Source organism: Somniosus microcephalus, chromosome 18, assembly GCF_052327205.1.
Source record: "Somniosus microcephalus isolate GS21.2 chromosome 18, FLI_Smic_1.0, whole genome shotgun sequence".
In the NCBI taxonomy this organism is placed as follows: domain Eukaryota; kingdom Metazoa; phylum Chordata; class Chondrichthyes; order Squaliformes; family Somniosidae; genus Somniosus; species Somniosus microcephalus.
Window position 1 is genome coordinate 48,896,733 of NC_141004.1, and position 25,215 is coordinate 48,921,947.

General features: G+C 44.4%; 1 protein-coding gene across 8 annotated transcripts in view; it reads left to right on the forward strand.

Moving 5' to 3' along the window:
* Positions 1-25,215, forward strand: part of LOC147105264 (neuron navigator 1-like) — a 632,986-nt gene that overhangs the window by 408,065 nt on the left and 199,706 nt on the right. For all 8 annotated transcript variants that reach the window (XR_015081721.1, XM_086011440.1, XM_086011441.1 and 5 more), the window contains one exon: positions 23,967-24,672. Coding sequence is in view for 7 of the 8 variants with exons in the window: in XM_086011440.1 (XP_085867566.1) it covers positions 23,967-24,672 (706 nt within the window). In the remaining variant the exon portion in view is untranslated. The remainder of the gene's footprint in view (positions 1-23,966; positions 24,673-25,215) is intronic.

Below are 25,215 nucleotides of genomic sequence, written 5' to 3' on the forward strand. Positions count from 1 at the left end.
CTTCTCCGCTGTCACTTTTATTTTTCGCTTTCTTAAAACCTCCCCCCCACTAATTAGTTTAAAGCCCTCTCTACAGCCCTAGTTATTCAATTCGCCAGGATTCTAGTCCCAGCACTGGCCAAGTGAAGTCCGTCCCAACGGAACAGCTCTCTCCTGTCCCAGTACTGATGCCAGTGCCCCAAGAAGCAAAACCCATTACTCCCACACCAGTCTTTGAGCCACGCATTTAACTCTCTAATTTTAATTACCCTAGCCAAATTTGCACATGGCTCAGGTAGTAATCCAGAGATTATTACCCTTGTGTTTCTGCTTTTTAATTTGGCCCCTAGCTGTTCAAACTCCCTCAGCAGAGCCTCTTTCCTTGTCCTATCTATGTCGTTGGTACCAACATGGACCACGACAACTGGATCCTCCCCCTCCCACTCCAAGTTTCTCTCCAGCCCAGAGGAGATGTCCTTAACCCTGGCACCGGGCAGACAACACAGCCTTCTGGACTCTCGCTCTCAGCTGCAAAGAACCCTATCTATCCCCCTAACGATACTATCCCCTACCACTACAACATTTCTTTTATCTCCCCCGACTTGAGTGGCCCCCCGCTCCACGGTGCTGTGGCCAGGTTGCTCATCCTCCCCGCAGTCCCTGTTCCCATCCTCACAGGGAGTAAGAGCCTCAAACCTGCTGGACAAGAGCAAGGGCTGCGGCTCCTCCAACGCTACCTCCTGGATCCCCTTACCTGCCTCACTTCTAGTCACACCATCCTGTCCCTGACCACGGACTACATCTGAATTAATTAATCTAATTGGTGTGACTACCTCCTGAAACACAGAGTCCAGGTAACACTCCCCCTCCCTGATGTGTCGCAGTGTCTGAAGCTTGGTCTCAAGCTCATCAACACAGAGCCGGAGTTCCTCTAGCAGCAAACACTTATCGCAAATGTAATCACCGTGATCATCAGTGGTGTCCACCAGCTCCCACAACATCACCTGCTCTCCCATTCTATGTAATTAATTAAATTTATTAATATTATTTAAGAAGACCCTCTGCCCCTATTTTAGGTAAAGATCACACCTTTATTTAAAAGAACCAACCTATAAAGGTTTTAAAAAGAATGACAATAAAACAGCCCCTCACTCCCCACTTGCCCGAACTCTCACACTTACCAAACTCTAGATAAGCACTCTTTCGCTGCCCGCGCTCGCACTGGCCTTTTAAACTTTCAGCAGCCAATCAGTGTCCCCTATTCAATTAATACACTTCCGGTTTTTTACCGATTTTTTGATGGTTTTTCTTCCTGCCCAATTAACCCCTGCTGTTTGACTTTTTAAGCAATAAATTTTCCCTTAAATTATCTTAAATTGCTTAACTTATCTTAATAATCTAATTAATTAATCTTATGCCACAACTCAAACTCACACTTACCAAGCTCTAGACACTTTATTGAGGGCACTGTTGTAATGCCTTTGAGATGGTTCATGATGAAAACAAATGCATTACTTAGAGCGAATTCTCTTGATATTAAAGTGGGCTATTGGTGAGTTGACCTGCCCTGATTGTTGCTAGTAATGCCATACAAATCCAGATAAAGCATAGAATCAATTTTTAATAGACTTTTGTGCCCCAGATGCTTTACAGACCATCATCACAACAACAACATGAACAATAACAAATCGTTAGTTCTCATTAATGTGCAATTTTTTCATCATCGGGTTAGTCTGGCTTTACTATCTGTAGGAATTGTTATAAAACTGCCACTCACAAGAAACTCATTAATTAAAAAAAAACTCTGTACTTGCTACTTTGTGCATATGAATTGTGGTAATTTGCTTTGGTAAGAGTTAAGTTGAAATAACCTTGAGCATTTAGATCTTGGATTATGGAACAATACACAGAAAGCGAGCTGAAAAGTAATCATGCCAACAAAATGATTGAAATATGACATGAACCTGCCTCTGGTGTGTACCTTCTGCTTTTAGTTAACATATTTGTAATGTAAATTTATCAAAAGAGCTGCAATTACAGATAGCATATCAAACTAAAGTATGTAGAATCCTATTGTAGGTGAATGCTGTATTGTATACTGTAACACAGATATTTAATTCCAAACCTTATCCACTTTGACCCCTGTGGAGAACCATCTGGCCTCCCAGTGAGAGTTTTCGTTCATGCCATGATGGAAATTGAAAGCTCATTGTGTGGAAAATTGTGAACCAATCTACTCTTGGATAGTTTTTAAAAAAAAGAGGACATTTAAATTGAGCACTTTAGATATTCTTTCAGTCTGAATATCTTGTGTTCAGAGCTGTATCTGTTCACATGCACATTTTTGGCTACCATTCTGGATGGAGCTCATTACTTCAATCTCTTTTTTTGGCCCTTCTCTCCTATCTCCTCCCTTTCCTGTCATCCGTCAAACCACCTTTCATTTCGCCGCTTTTAGATACTGCCATCACTGCTCCTCTGTCTTCCTACTCTCCTGTTGCCATTCCAGGTTTGAATCCCCCCTGAAATAAGCTCACAGCTTCCCTCTGTGCCACACTTGGCATTCTCCAAAAGGCCATCGAAGCACCTGTCACTGCCTCATGAGCAGCAACCCAAACTGCCTCCTCTTCCTCCTCTCTTGTCAACCTTCCAATCCAGCTGGGAACTCTGAGGGCTAATCTTGCCAACCTACTTCCAATCCCACTCACCCCACACTGCTGCCTTGAACTCTACGAGCAGACCAAAAATCACTGCTTCTCTCTGCAATTTCCTCAAATGAACACTCATGTACAAGCAAGGCCTTTGCCATCCATAACTTCACTGTGGATGATTACCATGACATCCTGGCTTTGACTGAAAAATGGCACGTGCCGCTTACTGAAGCCTCCTCACCTAGCTATACTTTCCAACACCTGCCCTGCCCAAACTGCTGTAGTGGTGGTCACCAAATTGCACTTTAGTTTCTGCTACTTCTCTGGTACTTTCTTCTTCTTCGAGCACATTACCTGGTTCCGCTCCTCATGCGTCTTCTTTAAGGTCCTCATATGCTGCCCAAGGTTTCACCAAGATTTCCACTCTCCTTTCCTCCCTCAATCTCTGCACTGAGTGACACCTCATCCTTTGTGATTTCAGTCTTAATATCAACTCACCTTGCTCTCTGCCCTCTGAGTTACTTGCTAGGATGTCCAGAGCAGTCTCTTTCAAGGGAGGCCAAGACCTGTGAACCTTTCTCCAGTTGGGACCTATTCCCTTGAATTGTGTGCCATCTTGTGGTGCAATCAGATAAGTAATCTTGAAATGTTCTATTACAAAAGCAAAATACTGCAGATGCTGGAAATCGGAAATAAAAACAGAAAATGCTGGAAATACTCAGCAGGTCAGGCAGCATCAGTGGAGAGAGAAACAGAGTTAACGTTTCAGATCGACGACCTTTATTTGAAATGTTCTATATTGAAGGAATACATACAAAGTGATAGACATGCTAAACCTGTGAGTCCATAAGTAATCATGCAGCTTAAGCTATGTTACAATGCTTTAATATTTAAACCTCTCAAAGACATTAGTGTGGAAGGCTTTCAACTGTATGTTACATCCTGACTGTGTGCCTTGCTGAGAAGCATGAGATGGAATAACAGAGGTGTATGATTGTAGGAGCACTTGGCATTGATGAACAGGTTGTGGTGTGGAACCTTGAGCCATCTATATGGTACATGATACCGTTGGGTAGTTTTAATTTTCCAGAATCTTTAAAGTGAGTTGTTCCCTCCCGCATCTGTTCTGTTGTCCTGCAGGTGCTCTAGACAATGTTGAGCCTGATGGTCACCCACCGCGCGGTATGGTGCACTGCCATCTTTAAGGGTGGATGCCCTGGAATTCAAGCAACAGAAATTCTTTGCAAGCTATTAGCGCAAGAACTGCAAGTAGTTGGGTAAAGGTTCCGCTTTGGGCACAATCATGCACTCAAAATTGCGCTGTTTTTCCAAAGTGAAGTTATGGTCCAAAGTAAAGTTATGCTCAAACTCATTTAGATAATCACAAACATAAAATCTTCTATGAACCAGTGCGATCGAGCAGAGTTTTAAAATGTAGTTATTATTTTTTCCCCTTCCATTAAAAAATATTCCTTGAGGAGTGGTAACCTGGTGCAGTTTCATTAATACAGCTGGAAATGCATTGATCACTAAAATAAGCATTTTTAATCAGTGTCTAGTCCAGCACCCATGAGTAACCTGCTTTTAAATCACTGAAAATGCCTCCAAAAAAACTATGCAGAACCATTTGCTAGTTTCATTGGTGTACACTAGTCAGTTTCTGAGTAAATTAAATATTTTTTAATATTTCAAACTTTTTAAAAGGTGCCTACTAGTGCCTTTGTGCCTAAAAAAAAAACTTAATTTGAAGAGCTTCCTTGAAGGGTCACAAATGGGCTCAAATGGCAGAAACTCACCATGCTCATTAATTCGATCTGGGGTGTGGCCAGTTTTGTAGGCGGGGCCATCTTCCAGCACGATGTTTTTTAAACCAGCGTAAAAGATCCTGGAAACTTGTTTTGCACTGACGTAACTTGCAGTTGAAATTCCTCAATATTTTGCGCTGGTTTTGCTGATTTTCAGGCAAATTGCGCAGGTTGGAACCAGTGCAACCTAACAGAAATGTTACCCGTGACTCCAAGTTGGTTTTCTGTCCTTTGGCTCTCGGTTATTACTTCATTCCCTCCCACCGCCAGACAGCCATTGCAACTTGGCAAACATTTTTTTAGCCTTCAAAAAAGGCTCCAACAGTTTGTTTTTTATTATCCCTATATGTGGGCATTTTTCTTGATGGGCTTCATGCTCATGCAATTCCCTGTCTCCATGAAGCCATGCATCCTGTGGAAGGCACTACTCCAGAGAGAGCTTATTCAAGTGATAATACATGAACTAGGCTTGTGACATCTGATGAACATTCCTCCCCACTGTTCCAGCATAATCCACCCTTTATTTTCTCCATAGGTATTCCAACTGCTGTTATAATACCATATAGCACAGACTGTGGTGGATTGCAACTTTTTCTGTTTGATTATTTAAGATTGATGTTACAAACTCATGCACCTAGAATGCAAATCCAGAATCCGGACAGGAAGAGCAACTGCATTGGATTTTCTGCCTTGGATGAAAGCACCCAATTCCTGATAAGCACTCCTGCCATGCAGTGCTCCATGCTGGGAGTGTAAACATCTAACCGTTTTGAGTCCATTTCCCTTCTTAATTAATTGTTCAACTGGGAGTAAAATATTACCCTGGTCCAATTTTCAGTTTTTATATAAATTGTGAAAACCATACAATACACAATGATGTACATTCTTCTTTTATTACAGCAGGAGAGCATTTAAATAGTTTATTAATGCATATAATTTTACTGCAACAGTCAATAAAAAAAATACAGGTACACATTAAACAGTCAAACACTTTATTACAATTACTGACATAGTTCCAGAGATTAATTCTCCATTAATCTACAGCTTCTAGGGAAGAAATTAGGTATTTTTATTATTGGATCCAACTTTAGATTTGACTCAATTATTACATCTGTGTTCTCAGGAAAAATAACTGACCTTTTTTATTCAGTGAGTGGAGTACAATACACCTTTGACTAGACGAGGGTTGCCAGTGATAATGTTGGCAATGGTTTACATAATGACAGAAGTTTGACTCAAATTCTGCTTCAGTCCAAACCTCAGCTGCTGTGAGTTTTAAAATAAAATATATTTTCCTGTGAGCACACTCTTTGAATTATGCAGTGGATATTTTATTTAGCTAAAACATGATGGGGTAGAGTTTCCGCTTTGGGCGCAATCGGCGATTCTGGCACACACTACGCCCAAATTTGTGCCTGTTTTGAAAAATTGTTTCCCTGCCACCACCACCCCTTGCCCTGAGTTTCCACTCAAACTTATTTGCATATTGCTGAACCTAAAATCTGCCATGAACCAACACAACCGAGCAGCATTTTAAAACATAATTTTAAAAAAAAAGTTGCTTTTATAAAAAAAAAATTCCTTGATATATTTAAGGGTGGTAATTTGGTAAAGTTTCATTAATACAACTGAAAATGGGTTTATCACAAAAAATAAGCATTTAAAATCTGTTATTCCACCACCTGTGAGTAACCCGATTTTAAATTACTGAAAATTATTTTTTTTAAATAAGCAAAACAATTTTCTAATTAGATTGGGATGCAGTAGTAAATTGTAATTTTTTCATTCAAAATGTTTTAAAACGTACCTATTAGTGTTGTTAGGAACAGGAGTAGGCCATTCAATGAGATCATGGCAGATCTGCGATCTATCTCCATATACCCGCCTTTGGCCCAGATCCCTTAATACCTCTGGTTAACAGAAAGCTATCAATCTCAGAGTTAAAATTAACAATTGATCTAGCATCAATTGCCATTTGTGAAAGAGCGTTCCAAACTACTACCACCCTTTGTGTGTAGAAGTGTTTCCTAATTACACTCCTGAAAGGTCTAGCTCTAATTTTTAGACTCTGCCCCCTAGTCCTAGAATCCCCAACCAGTGGAAATAGTTTCTTTCAATCTACCCTATCTGTTCCCCTTAATATCTTAAACTTCGATCAGATCACCCCTTAACCTTCTAAATTCTAGGGAATACAACCCTAATTTGTATAATCTCTCCTAACTTAATCCTTGAAGTCCGGGTATCATTCTGGTAAACCTACCCTGGGCTCCCTCCAAGGCCAGTATATCCTTCCTAAGGTGGTCTTCTTATCGTGTCCACGGACAGTCTATACATAGCCCAGCCAGAACTGGACACATTTTTGCGCCTTGTTGTTGAATTCGGCAAGATCTGCAACAGTGCAGGGTTCCTCTAACGATGGGCATTGCAGGAAATGTTGCATAGTCTGTGCCTCAGTTCCACATTCACAAGTTGTCGGGCTGGTTGAATATCCCCATTTGCACCTAAGGTGTGGTGCCCAGAACTGCTCATGGTATTCCAGGTGTGTTCTAACCAGGGTTTCTTTAGCTGCAGCATAACTTCTACCCCCTTGTACTCTGGTCCTCTAGATATAAAGGCCAGCATTCCATTAGCCTTTTTGATTATTTTCTGTACCTGTTCATGACATTTTAATGATCTATGTACCTAGACTCCTAAGTCTCTTTGGACCTCCACTGTTTTTTAGCCTTTCACCATTTAGAAAGTATCCTGTTCTATCATTCTTAGGTTCAAAGTGGATGACCTCACATTTGCCTACATTGAAATCCATTTGCCACAGTTTTGCCAATTCACTTAATCTGTCGATATCTCTCTGTAATTTTATGCTTCCATCTACACAGCGTACAATTCTATCTATCTTTGTGTCATTGACAAATTTGGATATATGACTTTCTATGCCATCATCTAAGTCGTTAACAAATATTGTGACGAGTTGAGGTCCCAACACAGATCCCTGCGGGACACCACCAGTTACATCCTGCCAATTTCAGTACCTACCCATTATCCCTACTGCCTGTCTCTTGCCGCTCAGCCAATTTCCTAACCAGGTCAATAATTTGCCCTCAATTCCGTGGGCTTCTACCTTGGATAACAGTCTCTTATGTGGGACTTTATCAAATGCCTTCTAGAAGTCCATATAAATAACATCCCCTGACCACTACTTTAGTCACCTCTTCAAGGCATGACCTACCTTTCACAAATCCATGCTGGCTCTCTCTGATCAACTGAAAATTTGAGGCGTACAGTCACCCTATCCTTAATTATAGACTCTAGCAATTTCCAGACAACAGATGTTGGACTAACCGGTCTATAATTCCCTGGTTTCCCTCTTTCTCCATTTTTTACACTTGCACCCAAAAGATCCAGCTTCATTTTTGGAGCCTCCTCGAAGGCCTACAAATGTGAGCAATTAGCAGAAGCTCCCAATGGTGATTAATTCATCCGGGGGTGTGGCCAGTTTTGTGGGCGGAGTCTGCTTCTAGTGCAATATTTTTTAAACTAGTGCAAAAGATCACGGAAACTTGAGTTGTGCTGAATGCAATTTGTGCTTAAAATTCTGCGATCTTCTGTGTCGGTCACGCCGATATCGGGTGAATTGCGGAAAAAAACCAACGCAATTGAGCGGAAACTCCAGGCTGATATGTTCTGTCACTTTTCGTTTGGATACATTGGCCCCGATTTTCGGCTTGTGTGGGGAATGGTCGGGTTTCCCCGAATGTGGGGTTTCTGACACACATAAAAAAGTGTCAGCCAGCTTCACGCAATTTTCCCTCAATTGGCCAATTAATTCCCAGCATGTGGGAAGCCTTGCTAATTGTTCAATTTGAGTCAGAAATCCCCACAGTATGATGTCATCATTCGTGGTGCTTTCAAGGTCCATAGCAAGCACTGCATCCTCTGAAGGCTTCCAAACGAACCATACAGGATGGCAGAGGAGCCTGCAGCAGCTGTGGGCAGTGCCAGACCCCGAGCTGCCTCCAAATTCGACGACGCTTCACTGCAGGCATTATTGGATGGGGTTAGGGCCCACAGGGAGGTCCTCTTCCCTAGGTCAGGGAGGAAGAGGCCTCCCACTGAGACCAATGCTGCATGGATGCAGGTGTCAGCAGATGCCAACTCGCTGGGAGTCACCAGAAGAACGTTGGCATTACATCTCTAACTCCTTCCTTTACTCCCCCACAGTACCATCCAGAGCCCCCGTCCTCACTGTGGAGGAGGAAGAGGCTGTGCAGCCAGACTCCTCAGAGGAAGCTCCAACCTCTGAGGGCGCAGCATCAGCAGAAGTAAGCGCACCCAGCACCAGCACAGACACTCACACCTCGGGGGGACCTTCGGGACATAGTAGTGTTGTCACCTGGCGTTTCACAGCTCTCAAGTGAGCCTCAGCAGATTCTGGAGACAGGGACAGCAGTGGAGAGTCCTTGTCGGAGGGCGCAGGACTCTGCCAGCTCAGCTCAGCTGCGCTGCATGTCGACCTTCTGCCTCTGGGTCCATCCGCAAGAGAAGAGGTGATGGATCTCCATGCACAGATGCCGGACTCTCTGGCAGGTTTTGTCTCCAGGGTCGCTGCGAGTGTGAAGCGAATGGAGGAGTCCATAGCGACCATGAGCAGAGCCTTTGTGGAGTCATTGGCGCATGAACGCATCACCATGGAAAGGATGGCAACCTCCATGGAGGAGATAACTCGCCAGGGTACGGAAAGCATGGTGAGTGCTCATAAGAGAATGACATCTCTTGTGGAGCGTTGGCCATCTGTTGAACAGAGAAACCAGATCTTCATGGAAGTCCTTCTGAGTAGGACTGCCAGTGCAGAAACGGGCCCCCATGGCCCCCTAAAGCGCAGCAAGGTGCTCTCAAGCCACTTCCAAGCGCTGGCCCCTTCTGGCCTGTGCAGCTTCAGGTGAGTGAGCAGCAGCCTGGTGCTCCTGTTGCTGATCCTGCTGTTCCTGGTTCTGCGGCTGCCGCCTCTGCTGCTGGAGATCCTCTAATGGCAAGAAGGGAAGGAAAAAAAGGTGTCCCATGCTTCTCGTAGATGCCTCCGCTGAGGAAGCGCTGAGTGAGGGTGGCGAGAGGGGCTTCCCAGGAGATCGCATTGGAGAAGTGTGTGAGGCTCCAACCTTCCACAGCTGTGCGTAAGCCTTGAAGAAGTAGCCCCAAACCTGCAACAATAAGGTCCTTAAACATACAAGTGCTGTCCCTTTAAATCGCAGCTTCTCTGATTGACCTGCAGCTGCAAGCAAGCAAGCCAACTGTTTACACGCCAGGTTTCATCAGCGGGGTTCCCCGCAGGCATGTTTCAGGTGGGGAAAGCCCCAAATTCGCAACGGCTCCGGAAAATCTACTTCAACAAGGTAATAATTTGTCATTAGTGCTCCGACAACCAGTCCCGCCAGCGGCGGCCGGGACTGAAGCGGGTCGCGGAGAAACAGCGGTCCGAAAGTCGGACATGGCGGGGAATCAGGCGGGGGGTGTCGCGACCCACTTTTTTGGCGATTTTCAGCCCCCGGCCGCCTGGAAAGCCGCCCGACGGCTGGCAGAAAATCGACCCCATTGTGACAGGACTGATTCACAGAATTTGGGTGAACAGGGTTAGTCATCCCCAGTGTTCCTACCTGAATTTGCTCTTGAATTTTTGAGAAGTAAACACTTTGTAGGACATTCTTTAAATCTGTAATGTATCATAAACCCAATGAAATGTGTCTGATTATGCTTCTACGAAGCACCTTGGGACATTTTCCTATTTTAAGGCACGATATAACTGCAAGTTGTTGCTGTTGAAAATGCACTGGTGGTTCCAGGCATTGCAAGTGCTAGGATGTGTCTTGCCACTGGCCCTTGTTCAGGGGATGGGGGCCACATGAAATATTCCTTCAGTGTACTGGCCTCTGGTTTTGCAGTCTGGTTTTGGCCCTGCCTCTTTGATGCATGTGCCCAAGTAAGGGGAGGATAGTGGTCCCGCCCCTTCGTAAGCCCTGAGCAAGATCCCAGAAATGGCGGACGTTGCTGGGTCTTCATTTTCCGGATGGTTCTGCTGGTCTCCCGTTGCAGTTACTGTTGGAGACCAGCAATGCCCCCGAGAAATTTCGGCCCCAAGTTGTTTCAAAACAAGAAACTCAGGAACCTTGTAGCTGTTTTCAGTAGCTTTCAACTTTTCAGGTTATGTGAGAGATTGACCTCAAGCTGATTTCGTGTTGGTCCTCTCTTCCCGTTGAGGCAAAGTAAAGAAGAAACCCAAGAACGACATAGCTGTTCCGTAGTTAACTGGGAATAGGGTTGTAAGTGACTTCAAGTGAACATGCTAATGCATGTCAGATGAAGTATAATGCAGAGAAACATGAGGTGATACATTTTGGGAAGAATAGAGAGAGTGTATGCAGTAAATGTGAATATTTGGGTGAAGTAGTAATTCAGAATATTTGCTGTTTTGCACTTGTGCTCAATTTCAAGCCTGTTTGCAACTAATGGACTAGAAATTGGGCTCCTTTGTGCCCCTCGTTAACGTCTCCAGGGGGCACCAATAGGACGTAAATGGGTTTGCGACCGGGCGTGACGATATCAACACCTCCCGCTAAATTCGGCGGGAGTTTTGCGGCGGCAGTACGACGTTGCGCCCGGAGATCATGACATCATTGTAGTGCGCAGTGCCCCGGAATATAAAAAATTCCCTCTCGCCCCCTGCTTGTGTGCCTGCCGTTAACAACAACAGATAGTGGAGGCGGCTTTCAGTCGGATGTCCGCTGGCGGAGCGCTATTTAAAGGTGTCCACATCCAGTTTTGTTGTTGTCGGCCAACAATGCTGCCTTGTTAGTTTCACATAGGCAAAGAGGCCTTTTGACTGATCTGAGTGTTTTGCATTTTAACAAGTGTTCTGGCACATAAAGATTCTTCAGTTTCATTGAGGGGAGATTTGAAAGTGCAATATTTGGATCTTTCATGGGAGCTGTACTGGCACTGGACCTCTTCCTCCAGCATCAACGTCTGAGGCACAGAAAGTGCAAAATGTGGCTAGAGGTAGGAGGGCCAACAGGGCTCTCAACAGGAGGCCTTACCCATCCAAGGTATTCCGGCAGCAGTTCTCCTACATGAATTTCACTGAGGACCAGTGTGCTAGAAGGCTCCACTTCAGCAAGGTCGTGGTCACCGAGCTCTGCCACCTCCTGCAACCAGACCTCGAGCCTCAGATCAGGACCACCACGGCTCTCTGTGGCTGTCAAGGTCACCGTTGCCCTAAATTTCTATGCCAGTGGATCTTTCCAGTGTATGACGGGCAACACCTCCAACAGCTTCCAGCTTGCCGTCCATTGCTCCATCCGCCAGGCCACAGATGCTCTGTACAGAAGGAGAAGGGACTACATTTCCTTCCCCATGACCAGAGAGAAGCAGCGTGAGCATGCATGTGGCTTTGCCAGGATAGCAGGCTTCCCCACGATGCAGGGCACCATTGGCTGCACCCATGTCGCTTTGCGGGCACCTCATAACAATCCTGAGGTATTCCGTAACTGCAAAGACTACCATTCACTTAGTGTGCAACCACACGGTGAATCCTGACCATCAATGCCCGCTATCCTGGCAGCAGCCACGATGCCTTCATCCTGCGCCAGACCAGTGTGCCAGCCCTATTCCAGCAACCACATCAATCTTGCGGCTGGCTGCTGAGAGACAAGGACTATCCCCTCTCCAACTGGTTCATGACTCCCCTCCGCAACCCCAACACTCCTGGCCAGCACTCATATGAGAGCCATGCTGCCACCAGGAACATCATTGAGCAAACCATCGGAGTGCTCGAGCAACGGTTCCGCTGCCTTGACTGTTCTGGAGTCTCGACTGAGTACTCGACTGAGTGGATGTCACTTTTCGTCGTGGTGTACTGCATGCTGCACAAATTGGCTATCATGAGGGCGCAGCCATTGCCACCAGGCATAACTCCACCACCTCAGGACAACAAGGAGGAAGAAGAGGAGCAGGAGGACGAACAACAGCGACAGAGGAGGCAGCCACTCAATCGGCGTTCTGCAAGGTGACTGTGACCGCCTCGTCAGACTTTATTTCCAGTGACTTCAAGTCCTCTTTCCGGTTGCTGAGCACGTCGCCATCATTCCATCACTTTGTGATTCCGTGCCACACCCCAGAACTGAAATGAGACACAGCACCAAATCTGCAACATTCCAGTAATAAATTTATCAAAAACCATTAACCACATATATACAACAACAATATTGACTAATCGCCCTTGTGCAAACCCTTGCCTCCCCTCTTTATAGTTCCCTTTCCTAATCTAGTGCTCCTACGCAGTGTCTCCCCAGTGGCTGCAGCAGGGCTGGTGGAAGGCTGCTGAGTGTCAGTGCCAGAGACTACAGATGGCCTTGTAGTTTGACCAGTTCTGGGCCAGAAAGGCCCGGCTGTACACTGCACCACCTCAGGCTGGGCGGCGGCAGTCTGGCCTGGCTGGATGACAGGCTGCAACAAGTGCAGTGGCGGAGTGGCAGTGGTGGGATCAGGAATGCTATCATCCTGAGCGAGGACAGCAGGTGTCTGCACAATTGACCCACACCCCCGGGGCAGCACCTGGAGCACAGATTGCTGGCCTGCTGCGACACTGTGAGATCCCTGGTGGATTGTGGTGGACCTAGCGACGATGGCAGCGGTCGGAGCTTTCGTGGCATCAAGCTGAGACTGCATGAGAGCAGTCTGAGACTCGATGGCAGCAACCATTGACTGCATTACAGCACTAAGACGTTGCGTCGCTTCCACCTGTGCTACAATGGAAGCTGCCACATCACCCATGACACGCGTCATGAGGTCTGGATCCGCACGGACCCTCTGGGAGTCCACCATCCTCTGCAGAGTGGAAATGATGGGCTCCATGGTGTGCGCAGAGCTCTGTGCAATGTTGGAGGCAGACTCCTCCACGCTCCTTACCATTGCCGAGAGGCTCTCGGGCACCCTTGCCATTGCACCTATCATCCTGGTGTGCATAGCCATCACCCTTCTTGTGAACACCTCCCCATCGAGGTCCTCATCTGAGTCCTGTGCAGCAGAACTCGCGCGCGAACTCCCCCTCCGGGGAGCTGTCTCCCGAGCTACCTTTTATTCCTGGCCTTGCTGCATCCCGCTCGTCCCCAGTGCAGACCCCTCTACTAAACTTGCCTCTAAAGCTCGCGTAGCGGTGGTGAATGCGGGTGAGAGATGCAGTGCTTTGCTCCTCCTCCTCTTCTTCCTCACTCTCAGTTGGGAGGCTCAGGGACAGGCTGGTCATCTGGTTGCTGATTATCTGAAAGCATAAAGGCACAACACTCGTGTTAAGGTGAGGGCAGGGGGGCAGGAATGGAGCAAGGAATGCAGACAGTATCAGGAGGTGGAAAGTGAGAAAGATTTGTGGTGTGATACCGTTTTTGCCCCCAATGGGGTCAACGTCACCGATGGTCACGGCGCCCGCCACCTGCTGCCCAATGAGTTGCAGTACTCGCTCAAGGTCTGAGAGCTGCTGGAGCTGCGCATCACCCCTGCCTGTTCTCTGCTGCTCCCTCCTATTGTGGACCATCTTGGCCTGCAAGAGAAACAAATGTGTTTGAGTCAGAGTCCAGCTATGTGTTTGGGAGATATGCCTGCCGTCGTTGAATAGCTGTGATTGTAGGCAAGGTGTGAGATGTAGATGTGAGTTTGAGTAGGTGAAGATGTTTGGTGGCGGTGTGGTTCTTTGCGTAGTGTGCACAGACTGAGGCTCAGATGCTGGTATGTAGGAGCTGTTGAAGCATGGAGCACCCGACTGAGGTTGTTGAATTTCTTGCGGCACTGTCGGGCTGCGTTCCACCACACTACCAGCCGAGACCGCCTGGGCCACTTCCGTCCACATTGCCCTGAACACCTGAGGCGATGGCCTCCTTCCAGTGGCTGGGAACAGCATTGCCCTCCTTCACGCCGCTCCAGCCTCCAATGCCACATCTGTGAACCGACGAGCTCTCTCCCTGGGAGTGGGAACAGCCACAGCCATCAGGGAATTCATTTGTTCACAGGTCGCCTCAAAGCCAGCAATGCTGAAAATGAGCACCTGCACAATGATGCAACCTCCCCTTTAAGAGCTGGAAGGAACCAGTGTGAAGGATCATTGCTGAATGCATTGCACCTGAAATTCATTAGCGCTCTGCTGGTAGCGCCCCTGTCGCGCCCCACTGAGGTAATTAGCGCTTAATTTAGCACCCCACTTCCTTCCTGGGGCGCTAACACCTAATTTAGTAGAAGTTCAGAATCCTTGGTGCCTGGCACTAAATTTTCAAAATTTCAAAAGTTAGCGCCCCTAACAGGGCGATATCCAATTTCACCCCCTTTATGTTTTTCACCTCTTTTCTGTCTACCTTCTTGCTGTTGTGGTAATGAAAGCGTGTTTTACTGTTATTGGCTTCAGCTCCGATACTTTCTTCCAGTTCTTTCTTTGCCTTTCTGATCACCTTTTTAATTGTAGAAACACATCTGCAGTGTCTTTTATTTATCCCTTCTCCTTTATTCCTTCACGATTTGTACATATCATTTTTCCTCTTTGCTTCACTTTTAAATTGTTTGTCAATTCATTTAAGGTCGTGTTTGTTTAGTCTGCGCTTGCTGGTTGTGTGAATTTATTCAGCCTGCATGCTCGGCATTCTACCTTTTTAAACGTGTTCCATTTGTCGTCTTCTGACGTGTCGTTGAACAACCTTCCCCAATCCATTTGCTTTCGTTGTCCCCTTATTTCATTGAAAATAATGGTAATCGTAACTTGTTAACTACATATTGGCAGACTCTGCAAAAGTTTTGAAGAATACAAGCCAAAACACAGATCATTCACTAAAGTATCCAGAGTCGAGCACCAAAGCCTATGTAATGTTGGAAAAAAGATCAACAGTGGAATGCTCATACAGAAAACCAAAGTGGCAATCATATATTAGAAAAGAACTTTAAAGATAATAAATAATTTGAGAATTAACACCAGCTTCCATAACTCTAGAAAGTACCAATATAAGCCAATATACAGCCTTCTGGACTCGACATAGAGTTCAACAATTTCAGATCATAACCTCGGCCCCTATCACATATATATATTTTCTTTTTTTTATCCACAAATTTTGTTTGGCCTTTTTTTTTCTTCTTCCCTCCCACATGGCAGCTGCCCTTCATTCTGCCAGCGCAATTCACACTTCATCTAGAGCCATCCTTTGTTCCTTAACCTGTCCCATTACCACTTCTTCTCGCCTTGAATATCTCTCAATGTCTCTTAATCTCTCCTGCTTTCTATCCTATCACTGACCTTCCCTTTTGTTCTTTCATCCCCTCCCCCTTTTCCCAGCCCCTAAACCTGCTTTCCATTTCCTGATTTTTTTCCAGTTCTGACAAAAGATCATCGACCTGAAACGTTAACTCTGTTTCTCTCTCCACGGATGTTGCCCTGGCCTGCTGAGTTTTTCCAGTGTTTTCTGTTGTTATTTCGGATTTCCAGCATCCGCAGTATTTTGCTATCATAAGCCAATAGAGTGATAGATAGAAGGGTCGGAGGGACTGCCTCGGCAGGCGTCAGTCTTCTGCTCAGCCAGTGTCTACACACATGTATTTCCTGCAGTGGTTGCAGGTCAATTACCAGGGTTAGGAACCTTGGGCTATTTTTTTTCCCTGTCAGCGATCTGAGTCACGAAGACTAATTATAACATCACCCCAGCTGGGTTTGGTTAACTCTATAGACCCATGATATTGCACCTTCTTAGTCTGTATGACTCAATAATGCAGTTCATTTACCCATTGAGCTATAAGGATATGTGGTTTCTATTATTTTAAATCGGCAAATAGTCTTGAAGAGAGTGCGGGTCAGAAATGGGGCTACAACACTAGCACTAGTTCTTCAACCTGAGCTCCCTTCAAGTGTAGTTCCCTGCTGGGAGCACAAGTTTGGTTAATTCACTCTGTATATTTAGAAATTTAAATTTAATCAATATGAAAGTATTTTATTTACATTATATATACATTTATATTGTTTGATCTGTTTCTTCTAGTAAATTAACATTAAAAGCAGCTTTTGTTGTAGGAAAGCATTAAATAAATCTACCCAGTTGTTCATTTTGCCGTTCAGGAGTTTCACCGTGATCTAAACAGCAGATTTCCACCACAGCTATCTTAGGTAGCCATGTTAAATCCTATTAAGTCACAGTCACCAATATTGAAATAACATTGTACCACCAGGACATGTAACACAGCATTTTTATTTTCCAAAGAAAGTCATTGTAAGAGTGTGAACAGGAATGAAATTTCCAGCCAGAAGGTCAAGAATTAGGTTTCCTGCATTGAAACTATAGCTTATTTCTTGGTTCTCAGATGGACATCAGATGAAGTGCTATGTTCAATTGAGATATTTACACTGAGTGATAGCAATGGGATGGGGTTATGAGAGAGAAGGAGAGAGACAATGCTCAATTTACTTTGCTTGAGTAATGCTGGGTAATCAGATTGGCATTGATTGTCCTAAAGTAAATTTGCAACTCTGCCAATTACAAGCTGCCTACTACCTCTTCAGGAAAAAGGGTACATGCAAAAGGAGGGGCAGAGTCAGATAAAAATAAATATTTTTGTCTGTTATTAATTACACACAAACTCTGTAACATACAACAGTTGAATGTTGCATCCATATTGATTTAAAATTCACTTGATGGTTATAATCTGGTTATCTGGCATTCGGAGTCAGTAAAACAAATAAAATATATAATTGATATTTGTAGAGATATGGGCCTAGAAATTCACTTGGGCGCAGGCAGCTCGCTCGCGCCCAAAAGTTAGCGCTGGGCGGGGAGGCATTAGCGCACGCCGTATATTCGTCTTCTGCGCCCCAATTCGGAAGCGGGCGCTATACCAGGGTGTGCCCGCCTCCGTTTGGGGCGCTGCAACTGAATATCGGCGCGCTAGTTGCCGCAGCGCCACCCGATGCGGTGCGGCAGGCTGCGGTACTGCAGGCCTCCTCCTTCTCTTAAGGGGGAGGTGCCTGCAACGGCCGGAGCCCCGATCGCGAGTGCCGGCAAAAGAGCCTGGCACAACGGAGAAGTGCCGGGCTCCACGGAAACCAGCCGGCAATGCCGCAGGGGGGGTGGAGGAGGCCGGGGAAGGAGGTGCGGGCAGGCGGCCGCCGAAAAAGCGGCCGGCCGCACCTTCCGCTTTAAAGCGCCCCACTATGGCAGCAGGACGGCCCCGTTTTCTGGTCGCTGTTTGCGCCCGCTTCGGAGGAGGCGGCCGCAAATAAATATGGGGATCGGCGCGGTTTCGGGGCGTTACGGGCCACCGCGCACACCGATGACGTCATCGGTCCCGGCGCAGCGCTAACGGCTACCGCCGCCAATACCGCTGCACTCAATTTCCACGCTACCACCCCGCCGGCGCAAAAGACCTCTTTAGCCACTAAGTGGGCGCAAGGCCCACTGAATTTCTAGGCCATGGTAACCAGTATTACCATCAAACAAGCCAAAATCAGGGACAGCGTAGCTAGATGCAGATTAAAGTACCGTGTATTGTCCAACTTCTACTTTACCTTTTGCTTTTCTTTCTTTTATCCAGCCATTCTAGTGCTCTTTCTGAACAAGACTGTCAGTTCAATAATGAATTGTGCTGTGCAGTGGATCCACCCCCAGTATTGAATTGAGATCATTTAACATCAGGATATGATGACTTGCTTTTGCTGACAGTTAGAGGCCAAGCAAAGTCATTGCCAGTCTAAATTTGACCTCTGATTGGTATTGTGAATGCAGTGAATTCTCTGTATTAGTGAGCTAGGTTTAAAGGCATGTGCAAGTCAAAGGAAAAACTCAGTGGATTTGCCATCACAATTAATTCCGCCTGCTACGGCAATTCAATTCCATATCATAAATTTGAATTCTCAGTCTTGATTATGCTGCTTGGTCTCACTGTAAACAAAGTATATTAAATTCAGTGGAGTGGAATTTTTGTCATTGCCATTCGCTCCTCAGCTTTTAAATCAGCCTAGGCATACTATTTAAATAGTATGTTAATTGTATTCTAAAACAGGAGAGCCCTGCTTGCAGCATTGAAGCTAGTGTTTCTTTTGAATGAACATTGAATCAAGCTGGGGAGGTGCTAGTTACGTAAATGGCTCCAGATCCCACACATCTGAATTGGTAGAATTAGCACTTAGAAAACTACTTTAGTTCAAGTAAAATAATTTAGCCACCCACAATGTTGCCATGTATGCTGGTCACTAATTTCCTTAATTCACGAACCTGACTGCAGCCATTGCTTTATACCTCTTTTGCGTCAGTGCTCATTACATATACTCTATTGTGCGGCTGAGCGTAAAATTCCGTGTTAATTAAGTGACACACTTTCAACACAGAAGCTTGCACTGTTGACCCTTTATAAGTCCACTTTCCCCTGAGAGGAAATAAATTAACATACAGTTCAAACACTGATCATAGCTCTTTCCACATTCAGATCCTAGATCCAGCTACTAATAGCTGCATGAAAAGCCTCTCTGATATTTGAAGAGCTAATTAAAAGTTTAATCAACACACAATGTTTGGACACTGGATTTTAGCCACATTGACAGCCTTGCGTTACAGAACAAGGGGGAATTAAGTCTATGAAACCATTAAGTACGAAAACATGTGGTCCCAGGAGGTGGAAGATCTATAAGTGAGGGGGAAATCGTTTGCACGCTGCACTTCACAAGCTAATAACCAAAACCACATTTTTGCAAGTTAGAAAAATATATAAAGTCTAACCTCATGTTACTAGCACAGTGTCATGATTGAAATGTGTGGAATCAACATTCCCATTTTTAGGAGGCAAGATCTTTTAGATCTTGTTTTGCAAAATATGGGATTCCTTCCATTTATTTTCTTCAAAGGGATGGTATTACCATATTGCCGTTTTTGGCCAGGTTACATTCTTTCGAAGAACGTTCTCCAAATACTCTGGTGCAGAATTACTGCAACCAATGTTCTCTGTACTACAGTTCAAACTTCTCAATTTGTTTTTACTTTATTTTAATCAAAATCTAGGGCCAGATCTGAATGCTGAGTTTTTTTTCTTTTTCCAAATTTGTTCACTCCTGTAGACAGTGACTCTTGCTAGTGTATGATCTCACCTGAGCCAACAGCCCTCTGGTATCTTATCCAAGTGGCCTTCTTTATATGTGAGCCAAGACCGTGAATGTTAAAAGGTTATTTGATCATAGCGGTATTAACGTCACATCTAATCCTGTGTTAATCTGACATCTGTGCGTGTAGTTTCCAGCAGGGGCTTTGGATATCAATCAGAAGCCAGGACACAGGCTGATTTCCCCTTCCCTAGCCCAGGATTGCTGAGCACCACTGCTGCCCTGGCTGAGCTCAGATTAGTCAATTTGGGTCAGGAAACAAACCTGCAGCATTATGGCCTGTACAGATTCATGACACACTTCACCGCGTGCCTTTAGCCATAAGATCATGAGGGGAACCACAATCATGATTGATTTATTTTTGTCACAGATGGGGTTATTCACTCTCTCTTTCAAAGTACATAAATATGTGTTGACTTCTTACCGTGGTTATAACTCTCCATTAATTGTAAAGAGTCCACATTGTGTAAAATCCTGGCATTGTTATGTGTACCATAAGATATAAGCTGTGTGTATGGATCTACTATAATTGTAACACTAATTAATTTAGATTGATTAAAGGAGCTAAGAGTGTTCTTGCCATCCTTTGTGTCTTACTGCCTGAATGAACCAGAACTTACAATGAAGTGCTACTGATATATAGCTTGCTCACATGGTTGGTTGCACTTGGGGCTAGAGGGTTCTTAGAGTCATTATTTACACAATGTCTTGAGGCAAATGATCTCAAGATGCATCGGAGTGTGCTCAATGTCTGTGCACATAAATGGACATGCTCCCTTTTGAGACATTGATCAAATCAGCCATTCAAACAAAGGCTACCTAGGCAGTAGAGGCATGAATGTGCATTGTTCACGTTTATAATGTGCAAGAGTAAGTTTGAGTGCATAGTCTACAAGTCCGTCAGGCGTTGCACCTCAAACGTGAATGTCACACATTAGGCTGTCACAACTCAAGTGTCTGTAGAGCAAAAAATATCATCATTCACTGAAATAACTAAATGGTACTAATTGGCTAATGTATCCCATTGGCTAAATGCAAAAGCAATCAAAATGAGTTTGTAAACAGATATAAAAAGCTACCAGTCAGCAACTCACAATTGTCACAAAAACTAATGAAATACCACATTTTTTTCCAAACCCAGCTAGCTGCAGCCACCAACTTTCATAAAATGAGCTTATCAAATTACTTAAACAATTCTTTTCAAACTGCTTTTGGGTGTCAATTTTCTTTCTTCAGTCAGATAAAGATATACAGCAAAAAATGTTTATTACAAAATACATCTAAAAGGATACAATTCTGACACAAAAATCACTAAACTTACAAAGTTAGTTGTAAGGTATATTGCAAGCAGTTTCACTTGCATGGGTTTGTCCCTCTATCTGGGGCCTGGAATTTGAATGTTGCTTTAGCTGCAATCTTCCTTGGGTGTTTGGGAAATCCAGCTCCTGTGGACAAAGTCTGTGTGTATGGAAACACAGTTAAAGTAATTGTGAGGTGAGGAATTGGAAACAGAAACATTAACAATAAAACATTTCTATCTGGTTTATACTCATTAGACCACTAAATTAAAATATGTGGGTGGGTGGGGTGAGCCTTTTTTGTGTCAATGCTTGGTAATTACATCAGGGCTGGAGAGGTTGGATATCAGATGCTCTGATGCTGAATTTGGACATTGCAGCCAGACTCAGTCAGATCCAGAACATGCCAAATGACTGCTTATTGAAGATGCTGGTTACTCAAGAATGACTATGGGGAAGACTTGCCTGGTGCAGTGCTACACCAAAATCAGCTTTAGCAGATCAACAGACCTACCGTGGGAGGTAAAGGAGAAGAAAAATATATTTTAAGATCAGTAATTATGAAAAAAGAAATGCATTGGGGATGGGTGAGGAGAGAATAAACTCATAATTTAACCCTTGAAGTCTAGGTATCATTCTGGTAAACCTACGCTGCACTCCCTGTAATGCCAATATATCCTTCCTAAGGTGCGGGGCCCAGAACTGAACACAGTACTCCAGGTGTGGTCTAACTAGGACTTTGTATAGCTGCAGCATAACTTCTACCCCTTGTATTCTAGCCCTCCAGATATAAAGGTCAGCATTCCATTAGCCTTTTTGATTATTTTCTGTACCTGTCCCTGACATTTTAATGAGCTATGTACATGGACCCCTAAGTCTCTTTGGACCTCCACTGTTTCTAGCTATTCACCATTTAAAAAGTACTCTGATCTATCTTTTTTAGGTTCCTATATTGAAACCCATTTGCCACAGTTTTGCCCATTCACTTAATCTAAAAGGAGTGGGCCTTTGGCGTAGCGGTAGCATCCCCGCCGCTGGGCCAGAAGGTGTAGGGTTTCGAACCCCACTCCAGACAGTCCCGGCAAGTGGAGTCGGAGCTCCGGCTCTAAATTCTGGGTTGACATCCAGCGGGATACTTGCGTCCGTGGGTGTGGGTGGCCCCCCCCCCTCGTATGGGTTGTGGGAGCCCGTAAAACCCTCCCGCCATAGGACTAACCACCCTAATGGCTGGTACGAAGATGGTTACGGTCATGGAAGGAGCGTTAATCGCCGCCAGAAATCCTTCCACCACTTCATACAGTTCCCCAAAGGGAACAGTGTGAAGACACGTATGACGACGACTTAATCTAAAGAGTAAGAAGTCACACAACACCAGGTTATAGTCCAACAGCTTTATTTGAAATCACAAGCTTTCGGAGCGCTGCTCCTTCTTCAGGTGAAGTGGAGAAATGCATAAAGACACAGCTTATATAGTCAGAGAATCATGTCAGATGTTTACAGGTAACCTTTCCAACTGCCATTTATCACACCTCGGCAGAGAGATAATCACAGCAGTCAAAGGTGTGAATGGTGTCCAAACAGGTCAGTCACCTCTCTGCCGAGGTGTGATAAATGGCAGTTGGAAAGGTTACCTGTAAACATCTGACATGATTCTCTGACTATATAAGCTGTGTCTTTATGCATTTCTCCACTTCACCTGAAGAAGGAGCAGCGCTCCGAAAGCTTGTGATTTCAAATAAAGCTGTTGGACTGTAACCTGGTGTTGTGTGACTTCTTACATTTGTCCACCCCAGTCCAACTCCGGCATCTCCACACCATAATCTAAAGAGGGCTGTGCATGCTGAGTCTTTGAGTATATTCAAGGCTGATATAGATAGATTTTTGGACTCTATGGGACTCGAGGGATATGGAGATCGGGCAGGAAACTAGAGTTGAGGTCGAAGATCAGCCATGATCTTATTGACTGGCGGAGCAGGCTCGAGGGGCCGTATGGCCTACTCCTGCTCTTATTTCTTATGTTTTTATATCTCTTTGCAATTTTATGCTTCCATCTACACTGCTTACAATGACACCTATCTTTGTGTCCTCAGCAAACTTGGATATGTGGCTCTCTAGCCCATCATCTAAGTCGTTAATAAATACATTGAATAGCTGAGGCTCCAACACAGATCCCTGTGGGACACCACTAGTCACTTTGTGCCAATTAGAGTACATACCCATTATCCCTACCCTCTGTTTCCGGCTGCTCAGCCAATTTCCTAACTAGGTCAATAATTTGCCTTCAGTTCCATGAGCTTCAAATTTAGTGGGACTTTATCAGATGTCTTCTGGAAGTCCATATAAATAACATCCATAGACATTCCCCTCTCCACAGCTTTAGTCACCTTCAAAAAATTGAATCCGGTTCATCAGGCATGACCTACCCTTTACAAATCCATGCTTGCTCTCTCTGATCAGCTGAAAATTTTCAAGGTGTTCAGTCACTCTAGCCTTAATTATAGACACTAGTAATTTCTTAACAGATTTTAGGCTAAGTGGTCTATAATTCTCTGCTTTCTTTCACCTTTTTTAAATAACAGAGTGACATGTGCAATTTTCCAGTCTAAAGGAACGGCGGCTCCTGAATCAAAAGAATTTTGGAAGATTATAGTTAGGGCATCTGCAATGTTCTCACCTACTTCCTTTAAAATCCTGGGATGGAAAGCATCTGGTCCTGGAGATTTGTCACTCTTTAGTGCCATTATTTACTTCATTACTTTTATAAGAGGAAAAAAAGTATTAATTTTAAAGAAATGTTGCCAATCCACATGGGAGGTAGAGCAAGAAGAAATATTGAATAGTGACAATAAATGAGAATGCGGTTTTGGTGAGGAAAGGACAAAGTTCTTAATTGTCTATGACAAAAATGTATTTTGTTTTCTTCCATCACATTTGTTTTTTGTTAACCAGCACCTTGGGGACTAACTTGAACAGTAAATAACGAAATGTATCATAGCCTGGCAGGAACAATGAAGAACACTGTCTTTCCTCTATTTGTTGGCTTTTAATTCCTCTTAATTTTTTGATTTTGCATTTGTAGGTAAAATTGATTCTAAAGTCCAAGATAAAGGAAAATTGGCTCTCAAAGGCACAAGTTTGCAAAGATCTTCATCTGACGCTGGTAGAGACAGAGTTGGAGAAGCACGCAAACCTCCGTCGGGTATTTCTAGGCCTTCTACTGGTGGTTCCTTTGGCTATAAGAAGCCGACTACAGGCACGGCAACAGTGATGACTGCTGGTGGAAACTCTGTATCAGTAGGAAAAAATCAGAAATCCACAGGCATCCCTGTTAAACCAACAAACTCCAGGAAAACCAGCCTTGATGTTTCCCAAAACATCAATGATGGCTTTATGTCATCAGGTGCGAGGACAGCCGTGCAATACCGTAGCTTGCCACGTCCAGCCAAATCAAGTTCTGTTACCATCACTGGTCGAGGAGGTGTAAATCGGCCTGTTAGCAGCAACATTGACCCAAGCCTCATCAGTAGCAAGCATGGGGGCATCCCTGTTTCTCGTCTGAAAGAACCCTCAAAAATTGGTATGGGACGAACAAGTTCAGGACCGGTGAATCAAACTGATCGAGAGAAAGAGAAGGCAAAGGCAAAGGCGGTTGCTTCCGATACTGAATGTACAACTATGTCAAGTACTACAAAGACCACTTCAGCTCCAGAAAGTCACAGTAAATTGCAAGGAATGCGACAGCAAAGTTCCAAGTTTTCAGAGATGTCATCTCCAACAGCACAGAGGTAGGCTACGGGAATTATTTAGATTTATGTATTTGGAATAAATTTTAATCATGCATATTTTTATTTTTCACTCTAGTTAATCTAATTGTTAGCTACCATAATTTTGCTAACCATTTGGTTACGTGTTTTTATAATACCGGAAGATCAGTTTAATTTCCAACTTGTGTTGAGGCCAAAGCGATTCTAGGCTTTGTTTTTGTTTTAAGGTTCCTGCCTTTATCTCTGAAGATACTTGTCTTGTCTCCTCACTTCCATGTGGTTCAAAGGTATTTCTCCATGACCTCTGCCAGTGGCCGATGCCATACCAATTGACAGGCTGTGCTTAGTTGGAAATGCTTTACTGCACCTTCCAGTAAACTCCATTTAGTAGCCCAGACAAGGAACAAAACTCAAATAGAAGACCAACCAAGCCATCCTTTAGTTAATTAATAGTTATGTACCTTGTGTGTCCAATTATTTTTGTATTTTTTTTTTTTACCATGATTGTTTAGTAACGGCAATCCAAGAAGCTAAGCCTAGTTACAAAAGTCTCCAAAAGAACAA